The following is an 11855-nucleotide window of genomic DNA, read 5'->3' on the forward strand; positions in this document are numbered from 1 at the left end:
AGTGACTGGAGTTCAGACGTGTGCTCTTCCGATCTTGTATGTATATATATATATAAATAAAATTTATATTAATTTAATATTCGACCAAATTGGACTAGAATTATTTTGTTTCATCGTTATTAATTTGTTTAATGACATTAAATATTGACTGATCATAAACTGAATGATAAATAATTTTTGATGTACACTCCTTTATAGCAAAGGATTTATGAAATCATGTCCATTTATTGCACGAATATAACAGAGAAATATAGAATTTTGTCAATATTTAATGTTATTAAATCAACAAACGACTACATCGTTAATAGCAATATAACAAAATAATCCTAGTCCAATTTGATCGAATATTAAATTGACATAAATTGAGGAAATTGCGATAAAGGGAAGATTTATAAGATACAATCCAATATAATGCAACAATAATGATGATAAAGTAAGACATATAATGGATATATTTCTCAACGCAATCGTACACGTCACGAGTGAGTGTATATCACAAAATAGCACTCGTTGCACTCGGGCCATTTGTAACGTAGCGGTCGTGTCAACTGCCACGTCTCGGTCGAAACTTGGCGAAATATCGTTTTGTACAACCTGTTGACGATCTTTCTCACCGTTTGACGGAGCGCGAGCGATTTATCACCTGGACGGACGTTGTTCGTTTCTCACACCGACCGAAACGCATGACGCACGTCCGTAAGAGAACAGCGTAACAGGCGCCTTACCAAAATTTCATATTTCCTCCGTCATGTTTGTGTAACAGGTGGGCATGTTGGTGCCGTACAAATCTTTTGGCGTGAGAGAGTATACCAGAGCAGTCACCACTGCTATTAACACGCTGCAGAGAAGCACGAGGGGTCCAAAGCTGGGGCTTTTCCAGCGATATGATCTTCATGTCAAGATAGCGATGAAGGAACTCACACCTAGCCCCACCGGTGAGTATTAATTTCATTTGATTGATGGTATTGTTATCCATACATATTGCTATTATTACACGTTCTATTTTTCACTGTATATTACATGTACATGCATTATGTACATGTACACGCGAAAATTATTTTACATTACATAAAGCTGAGTGAAACGAAATTGATAAATTAAAAACGTTCGTGGAACATTTGTATTTTAAATTTTAATGCGCAGTTGGTGTTGAATTTTTTGCGAAACACAGTTGTGACATTTTTGCATTGGAAATACAATACACGTATGGAAGAAATCTGCATTTCTGGTGAATGAATAACACACGCAAAAAAACTTCTGGAATCTTTTGTTCTCACTTTAAAACAGATTTAGTGTTATATGCAGATGTTTATGTACACAATAATAATAATTTAATAATAATAATGAATAAGTTTAGTCTTAGTGTTAGTCTAGTCTTAATTTTATGAAAATCGTAAAACAAGTCGTTAAATTCGTTCGTTGCAAGCGTGAAGATTACAAAACGTATTAAACGTTTGAAACGTTGAATGAGATTCCCGAGTGTTAGTAACTTCTTATCTTTTCGATCATGGGAAGGCTTTACGTGTGAAACGGCAAATCCTTAAAGTTTTCGGAATCGTGCCAGACTCAAGAAGTGAACGGAAAGTCTCAAATCGATTTGAGCCCATTTCGTTGGAGACATTGGGAGGCTTTTATGGGGACTTGGCCTTTATCAGACAAAATCTGAACGTTGGGACTATACCGACTATACCCTCCTTTTACTAGTGCCCGTTTCTTCGTGCCCGTAGAGTGGAAATCAGCACTTTAGTCCTGCAATAAAGAGAATCTCTGCCGTCAAACGAATGCAAAACAGAAATGTAAAACGGCTTGAATTTATATCTTATCACGATTTATGTAATTATTTCTTCGCAAAGCTTATACATCAAATAAAAATCGTAATTTATAACTCCAACGTGACTATAGAATAAATTTCTATTTTACACGATCTCCTTACTGCATCACAGTGCCTATTACTGTGCATGCAGAGTAACGTAGAAAATGCCGAGTAATGCGAGATAATTAGGAAGCGAAAGCCAAACGTGTAAAGGAAGCGGATTATGATCCAAGATTGGTCCATGAAAATATAATCTTGGAATTAGTTTAAAATGCACGTCTGTGACGCGGTATATAAATAATTAATGAACAGACGTGAGTAAATTTTATACGTATATATGTAATCATATACAGTCGGTATTTATAATTCTGACCATTGCCACCGCATTAGAAATGAGTTTATACCGCATTACGGTTTTTATTCTTTCGGAAATTCATCACATTGGACATTTGCGCTGGATATTTTAACGTTGGGAACTTTACGTCAATTCCATAAAGCGTAAAGTGGATGGGAATGAAATACAAGCATTCCAATCATTGTGGGTTTTGATGGATGAAAGTGCATAAAATACATCTGTTCTGCAGTTTGCACATGCTGACCCGCAGTAATAGCTCCATATTCAATTAATTCAGAATGCGATAGGATTATATTGAATCGACGCAAATATTGATTAAAAGAAAAAAATTTTGAAAGATATGAGAAAGCATCAATTATTTAATTCCGATCTTTATCTGTTATGGTTGCGATACTGAAATATGAGAAAAAAAGTTTCATTTTATATAACATTCAGATTTAAAAATATATATAAAGCTGTGAAACTCTAAAGATGAGTTTACAGAGATCTAAATGTTTCTAAAAATATTCGCATTTAATTTAAAATTATTACGTATGTAGTTTACTTTATATTTTATATACTTTATATTTATACAATACTCAAATGTTAAAATAAAAACGTAAAGACATTTAAGATATTTTTTAAATAAAATTAAAAATATTTCCTTTAATTTATTGTAACTTTAATATAGGCCGAAGAATTCTTAAATCTTTCGCGAATATTTTAAGTTCTTAATCACACGATTGAAAATGACAGTGAGGGAGTTGATGATTGTCTTTTGTAAAGATCCTATTGGCGCTGGCAGGAGCTATCTGGAGCACATCGAATTTATGAAAAATCGGAATCGGGCTGAAATCGGATGTTTTCATGCTGCTGCGCACTGTTGAAAGAAAGAGAGACGTCGCGCGCAGTTCTGCCATGTAAATCACGTCAGAAAAGCTGGACGACAGCCAGGCGCTGCTCGCACATCATCACACATCGCACCACCCACCGTCACACACCACGTCACACACCAAATCACACACCAAGTCATTGCCTCACGCGGTTCCTGAATGAATACATTGGTCGAGAAATGGTCATACTACTGCCGGAAATCTTAAGTGAGTGATGGCATTCACTTAGTAACACAGCAGCATCATTTGTCGGTCTATTAAATTTTCGTGCTGCAGAGGAAAATTTTAAACACGGACACAGCAAGAATTAATTGATTACGCTAAGTGATATGGAGACTGCAACGTAAAATGAGCAAAAACTCGATAAATAAGTTTTATTTATCGAGTTTTGAAAGAATTTCCGAAGTTATGTATTCAAGACAATCTTTATGTATGCCTGTACCTATTGTAAAAAAAGCGCTTTATTTTTGCGGATTCTGCCGTATATTAGAAATTTCATTTGGAAAACATCTTTTTTGGAATGAATAATTGAATAAATCATAAAGAATTATCATTAAATTTGCTAGGAGCAACATATATTTCAGCTACGCTTTGCGAATTAACAAATCTCTGGTTCAAGAAACTTGTAAAGTCGTAGATTTTTGAATTATAATTTATTTAAAAATTTCCTACATTTTTGTAAAAATCATCGTTCAAAACACAAAAGTATAACGAAAATTTTATGAAATGTTTTTATATTTTTTATATCGTCAAATCAGAAATAGTTGATATGAGTATTATAATTATTTTTATATATAATAATCAGTGAGCTATATAAAATCATAATTTCCGATTGTTCTCTTGGGAAATGGCGTGAAAGCTTCTCCACAAGTTTCCAACAGCTTTTTGCGACCTTATCGGACACTTCTAACAGCACAATCGCGATAACTGTATTGGAAGTAGCGACGGCTTGCCGAAAACCGGAAGCGGTTCGGCCGCAGGGCAAATTGAACATCGCGGTTAAACGCAGACACCGCAACGGCTGACATGTGTAGAGTAAATCGCGCGGGCCGCCGCCAGCAGTTACGATCGATATTCCTGCTTTCGATATCGCGGGGGCAATTTCCATATGCACGATAACTTTCCTGTACAGCCGCTTTGTTAAAAATGGAAATGGTTAACGTTGATCCGTAACTGATATGTCAAAAAGAAACTATACGATTCGACATATGTGATATGTCCGATACGTAGATCCAATACGTAGACTCTCATGAAGGGGATGAGAAAGGGGAATACGTCAAGCGTACGTTGCAAAAAAAATATGCGTTTATTTTATTAAATCAGATTGCAGATGAGTTGAAGTAGGTACGTGAACGTGAAATGAATATATACGTGAATAATGCAAGATAACAGCACATGTTGAGAATTTAAGCCAACGATAGATACAGGAATGTAAAGCTTGTCTTGAATACATAACTTCGGAAATTCTTTCAAAATTAATAAAATACATCCGAAAGAGAAATGAAAGAGAGAGAAAGAGTTGAAAACCAACAAACTTTCAAGATACGGTTTCATATATCTCGGCAATGAGAAAAGTTTATACGAGTTTCACGATTGTTGGTGTGTAGTTTTCAAATTACTCGCATATCGACGGCTATAAAGCTAGGTTTGTGCTAGCGTCGTTGCATGAAAATCCATCGGTAATTCCAGCTGGCGTCACTAAAGGAGGTCGCGCCGTGCCTTGAGAGCTAGTGCTCTGTTCTCCATCAGACCAAAGTGGTCCACTCAATTTTATCGATGACTCGATAATACCGGCAATGCCTGATCGAGCTGGAGCTTCATCGATTATTTAAAATTTTGTTAATCGCCACGTTCGATCCGGGGGTAGAACGGATAAGAGCGAGCTTTCGCGGAGCTTGCAAGCTGCCGCCATCTGACGAAAAATGACGGAACGTTTTTACACGTGGATTTCGAAACGACTTAATTACAACATCGAAATTGTTACAGCTAGCCATAACTTCCGTCGGTTTAATATATTGATTAACGTTTCATTAAAATCTTTTAGTAAAATTATTCAAAATAAAAAATGATTAAGATTGATTTAGTTTTACTCGAATGGGCCGTTAAAGTTTAATATAATTTAGCAAATAATACAAAAAAAAAAATAAAACAATGGGAAAACAAATTTTAACAACAGAATATTTTTTACTTTATCGAGATGTTCCGCGCTTGCCTCTAGAAGTTTAAGTTCCGCAAAGTAAATAATGCGCTTTTATAAAACTTATTATACATATTTCATCGTTGCTTTTGCACAAAACAATTTATAGAATTCTATTGTATAGGAAATAATATGAGGTGGATTGGGAGTATTTCGTAGGGTTGTGCAATTTCGAAGTTAATTTAAATCGACTGTACTTAATCTCAGGTTAAATCGAACGCTTAGCTATACTAATTACATTGGACCAATTGATTCAATTAGATATTAGAACCTTAGAAACGTAAACAACATAGGAATATCCCTTTAACTTTGATTCCATTTTTTCTTCTTTTTTTATTGATCTATTATAACTAATCTCTATATTTAGAATCTCAGAATAAAACAGATATTGTATGTAAAAAATTGTTTAAGAAGTTATTTTAGCTAAATATATATAATTTTATCAAAAATTTTGCAAAACTGCAATTATGAATACGCAATATTATTTAAAAGTTAGAAACATACAGCTGCTTTAACATTTATTTGATTTTATTTATTTATACCCTTATATAACTAATTTAAAATAAATATAATTTTAGATAATATTACATATACATGTGCACACACCGCGCGCGCGTATATGTAATGATATTACTAAAAATTAAATTTATTTTGCATCAATTAAATAATAATAAAGGTATAAAAAATATATATAAATATATTTAATTATTTATATCTATATATACGTATAATAAATTGAGGCAATATCAAGGAAAAGATAATGAGAGCGAGCAAATATTTTGTTTTACCCCAACAATCTGTGATCAAGAGATAAGATGCGTCTGTTAGGTAGCCTTTTAATTTTCTCAAGTTAGACTCACGATATTACATTATCCTGTTACAAACTATATATTATTTTTATCAGCAAAAGATAATTAGGAATTTTATATAATAGCAAAGATATAAGAACTTTTAGTAATAGCAGCTTTCGATAATAATTACTTGCGGATTTTCCGTAATGGATTAGAGTGAATAGCAAAATGCAATTTATCGTATAATATAAAATATAAAATTAATGCTATTTTTTGCTAAAATTGATCTGATCTGAATATTTTTAGCGAGTAACGTTTCAAATATAAATAGTAGTTTGTGAAGAAGATTTAGGGAAGCATTGAAAGCATTTTGCGTGGTCGCGTAAAACTTTCGCCAAAGTATCGGTCCTCTCGTCGAAAATCAAGATACATCCGAAAAGTTCAGAAGCTACATTCTGGGAACCGTGGAAAGTACAAGTTGAACTTGACAGACGATTTTCTCTAGCACCGTCTTATTTTGCACCTTGTTTTTGCTCCTCTTTTTTTCTCGACTTCATTGTAACACTGGCAAATCCAAGCATGTTGATTTATATGTCTTCCACCGTCCGTTCCCCAGCTACTGGAAGTAGTTTCGATTTGTTGTCACGCCTTCTCCACGACATATAATTTCATTTAGGATATTGCGATTGTTAATGAAAAAATATCGACAGGAACGAAAAGACAACAATATACGGATAAAATATCTTTTATTAAAACATAAATTGTATCTGTACATATTTAATTAATTGGCTATATTTCTTTGAAGATAAATTTTCTTGTAAGTATTAGCTGTCATATTCTTGAACTCTTGTTAGATCTCTTTAGTTCTTATTTAGCTTATTTAGCTCTTATTTTCGTTTTTTACTTTGTAGAAACTTGTTACTCTCTCACTCACTCATTTTCTCTCTCTCTCGTCTATTTTTAATTATTTAGTTTAAATGTTCAGTTTAAATTGTTCACTCCTAAATTTGTATTTTATATTCTGATTTACGTCAAATACATTTACGTACGAATATATATAGAATTCTGTATATAATCTATGCGACGAAATTTAGCGATTAAGATTTCCGAGTAATTAACCTAAGGTTAATTTACCGTTCGTGACATCTCCGTTATTTGATCGCATTTACTTCAATCAGCGGCAGAGCCTCTCATATATCGAATTAGTTTCCGTGAAATATTTTATGAAATGTTCAGATATTAAAATTTATTAAATAATAACTCCATTGCATAAAAAAACGATATATCAAAATATTTTTTGCGTTTACACACACACACACACACATTTTATTATGTTAACCGTAAAAATATTTAAAAAAAATATATATATGCATTAAATAATTTTCCTAAATTAAAAACAAAAATTACAATTGATTTTAATATTAAATAAAGCAGTGATGAGAAGGCTCGTTGAATGAAACGCTTTTTATTTAAAGTCATTTTCTATACACATTTTGTGCACCCTCTTTAGTATCACTTTTTATACGCGTTCGTGTATCACCTAATAGCTGCAACTATTTAGTGAAGTTTCTGAACAATCACTCGACATTTGATCTATTTACCGGAATCAGAATGCTATATAGTAGGAAACGGCGTGTTACAAGTGCTTGGCATACCGTTTGAAACGCCGATCGAAGAGCTTTTGAATTATTTGCCTTAGCGTTCCTTTGTTCATGTCCTTATTAAGGATCCTTTAGTTGACAACGCTGCATTGAGAAATGGGTTGGCTAAAGGGATAGGAAAAAAGAATGTTGAGAGTATTTTAACAAAAAATATAATATAAAATATTTGCGCAAATTGTAAAACATTTCGTTAGCGTATGACGACTTATTTATATATAAAAGTAAGAGAAATCGCTCGATGAAATTATTATTTATTAGTCAAAGAATAAAAACTAGTAATTAAAAAATGGAAAATTATATATGCTACATATCAAAAAAAAATATTACATTCGAGAACTACGTGATATAAAGATACATTTAATGAATAACAATCGAATAGATATTTTTATATTTGTTTTTGTAATTATAATAAATATAGCTGAAATTGGTATAAATAAAGTCACTAATTTTATTGTTAATATCATTAATTTCTTCATATTTTGATATGTCGAGAAGCTTTGACTTTGTTTTATTATGCATTTATTTAAATTAGTGTTTTGTACGTAATTGCGGCAGTCATATCAATTGTGATTATTAAATTATACATAGAATCGTATATAAATGTTTGTTATCAATTTTTATTATTAAATCTGAAAATTACGCTTATTTTGAAACGCGACTAGAACAATTATGTATTTATCACTACACGAAAAGTGCATATGGCAGGTCTCATTTAGTAGGTTGTTATGCTTTCGAAACTAAAGCTACATTTCACGTGCACGCGAATGCCGATCTCCATAACTCTGCTTATTATGCACATTTTCCATTTCTGTGAAAGAGATTTATGCTGTTTTTAAATCTGCAGAAAATATAGCCGCGAAAATAAGAGTCACTTTCGTCAATCAAACCTTATGTGACCTTTGTTACCTCGTCTGAATTTTACCGTCCCGGGATAACTTCGTAATCAATCGATATATTTCATCGTCGACTTACCGACGACATTCGCACAAAGACCGGGCTGACCCTTCTTCGGCAAGTTCGAGCCATTCCAACAAACGACATCCCGTTATCGCGCGCCATTCCGCAGATTGATGCGACTACATTGCGCGCTCCAGTACGGAGCGCAGATTGGTGTGCGTCATCGATTAGTAATTTGGGACGTGGACTTTTAGTTCGCCAAGCTTAAGCTTTTTTTCTTGCTCCTTCCTCACAGACGTGTCCTGATGATGGAAGGTCTGCCTTTGGCTGTCCTACCCATGTTACGTCTTGAAAATCTTTCTTCTATTCGTTTAAAAGATAAAATCAATTGTGACACCAGCTATTATAATACTTTTTTTCTAAAATTTTTAATTGATTTTTATAATTAATAAATCTCGTACTCATTAATATATAATTCTTAACAAGTGTAATTTTGTTTTTTTAAGACTTAACTTGTGATATGTTAAATGTGAAAAAACTTATATGTTAAGTTGAAAATTGAAGGAAAATAAAGAAAACTAATTACTTATTGACGTAGATAAATGTTCGTTATTATTGTTTGTTGTTTATTGTTACCGTTATCGAGTGTAAGGTAGAAACATTAAACATTGAATAAGGAGTGATGGAAATGTCAATGGACCCTAGTTTACCCGGCATATAAAAACAAGACTGGACTCATCTATTAACAATAGACGTTTGACCTGAAATCCCAAAATAAATATTCCATAAATGTGAAAACGTGGAGTGTTTCGTTCAAAAATAACGGTTAAAATTGTGTGAAATCGAAGAAGAAACCGGAGAACCCAATACAAAGCATTTCTTGATCAGAAGAAGAGAAGGAAACTTGCTACTTGAGTTCAGTTACGACTAGCAGAAATTTTTTATTCCAACTGCGTTGACCGATTTTATCTCTCTTTTCTCGAAAGATCTCTTATTCGCAAGTTATCTTGTCATCCTTGAAAGTAGTTAGAGGAATTGTTGGTACGAATTTTTAAAGTAAAAATTTTTTTAATAGATATTTTAAAGCAAAATATTTTAAACAGATAAGAATTTCGTAATCTATTATTTTTTTCCTTCTTTATCTATTCTTTACGTGTATTCTATTCGTATGTCAATATTTCAAAAATTGTAACACGTTGTTTTACTATGCTTATGTAATATATTATGTATACACATAATATTGTATACATGAATACACACATTTCATATATATACACACACGCGCGCGCGCGAACATATTAATTTCATTATGATTAATGTAAAAAGGATGTTATTATTAATATAACGGGATATCATCTGCTTGAGATAATTTCACTATCACGAATAAAGTAATATAACCTTTTCCCCTTTTCCGACAAAGTGAATCAGTCACGGTAGCGCTTACTATTCTCGATCGTCCATCAAGTAGAAGTTTCAATCGTCCCTACGCTATAATCAGACGGTACTATCGCAATGAACTCCTCCGCCTGTATATCGATACGATTCCGGATTTCCTTTCCGATGCCATCTCGCCGCCGAGAACATTTAATCAATCTCGTCGTTGCCCGATAGATCTGTCGAATGCGTCATTTGGACGGGCTACTCTTGGTACACACAGGATTCTTTCCAGAGACGAAGCCGTTCGTCACTCGATAAAAGAGAGGGAAATCAGGTCGAACCGCTAATGGAGCTTTTCAACGATCTCGCGGTGCTTCGCTCCGCGGCCAATTCTTAATAATCAATTTTTGCCTGTAAAAAATACGACTGATCGCTCCATAGGGGAACTTTCCCTTTTCACTCCGTAGGGCGCATTGTTATTTCAAATCAACATTAATTCTTTCTTTCCAAATAAGTAGACCCCATAATGGCTTTGGCATTATGATTCACCGACGAATGAATCCAGAGGATAATTGAAGATAACTGCGTGGGGAATTTATTCGGACGGGAGCGTAGCAAAGATAAATATTGTTTCCACCTTTTATGGACATTATTTGTTTAGTCTATATGAACGTTTCAGAACACAACCAGCTTATGTACACAACAGTAACTACAGTATATATACACATTAACGATAAAGATAACTTAAAATTGACTTACTCAAATAAAAATTTTGTATTAATAATTTCCAGAATGTGATTACGATATTTTTGAAAACAATCTATGTGTAATAGATATCTATGTGTAATATAAAACTTATTTTGCATTTTACGGATTTTAATTTAGGAATTTTTATTCTTTTACATTGATTAAATGTAACTAATTGTAAGCTGTTCGTATAAATAGATAAAAGTTGTTTACTACTGACGTAAAAGAAATTAGCGCGAATGCAGTGAATTTCATGTTGAAAAAGGGAAGAAGTTTATACACGTGGAGGCAAACGGTCAAAGGAAATTGCACCAATATGTCCCATCAACGTAGCGAGGATGCAACAGGGTGATATCACGATGCAATCAGTATTCGAGGTCGTATACGTTTGAATTTTTGCCCTTCTTCTTTTTGCCGATCAAACGCAGCGTAATAAATTATCTCGCGATATGTCAAACACACGGCAGACTGTAACAAATTCGAAATTGACGAAACGTACGATGCTATAAAGTCGGTTGTCGGCATATTGCAGAACGGAAATCGATATACGGTGCGCGGCGGATATAAATTATTTTCTAAAGACCATCTTTTTAATTTTACGAAATGTGCTACAAGTATCTTCGCTCTCCCAAGGTTCACGGCTGTGTAACGATTGTAATAACTCTGACGAGTAATATGACGTGTAACTGTCATACGCGTAATAGCGTAACGGTAAATACTTAGTATATATGGAAAAGTGATATCCATGCGTATTGGAAACGGGTGAACGTCAAAGCCAAGAGTTTGTTTTTTCAAAAGTCTGTCTTTCTTAGAAGGCAAACAAAGAAACAAATGGAAAGGACGCGGAAGTAGGTCATGCCTGGAGCACATGTTATTTGGCTCGAAGATGAAAGAGACGCAGAGAAGCAATACCCTATGGCAATACTCATCTGATACCGGTGCGTATTACATGTCTTTCTCTCCACGTAGAGAGAAAGAATGCGCTTTGTGGCGCGGGGTGATATCCCGAGAAAAGGTGCGGGGTGATATCCCGGGAAAAGGCGCGAGATGATAAATAAAAAAAAAAAATAAAAAAAATGCCGCCATGTGACCGGTATAACAAGGTAAATCGTTCCGAGACAAGACGATCGAATTGAGGATAGTTC

General features: G+C 33.7%; 1 protein-coding gene across 1 annotated transcript in view; it reads left to right on the top strand.

The window, feature by feature from the left end:
- LOC105455881 overlaps positions 1-2092 on the top strand; it is an 83575-nt gene extending 81483 nt beyond the window's left edge. Inside the window, exons 3-4 of the mRNA XM_011699562.1 lie at positions 764-935; positions 1547-2092. Coding sequence (XP_011697864.1) covers positions 764-935; positions 1547-1704 — 330 coding nt within the window. The 3' untranslated portion in view covers positions 1705-2092. The remainder of the gene's footprint in view (positions 1-763; positions 936-1546) is intronic.
- The last annotated feature ends 9763 nt before the right edge of the window (positions 2093-11855 follow it).

This window comes from Wasmannia auropunctata, unplaced genomic scaffold, assembly GCF_000956235.1.
Source record: "Wasmannia auropunctata unplaced genomic scaffold, wasmannia.A_1.0 LD336106.1, whole genome shotgun sequence".
Lineage (NCBI taxonomy): Eukaryota > Metazoa > Arthropoda > Insecta > Hymenoptera > Formicidae > Wasmannia > Wasmannia auropunctata.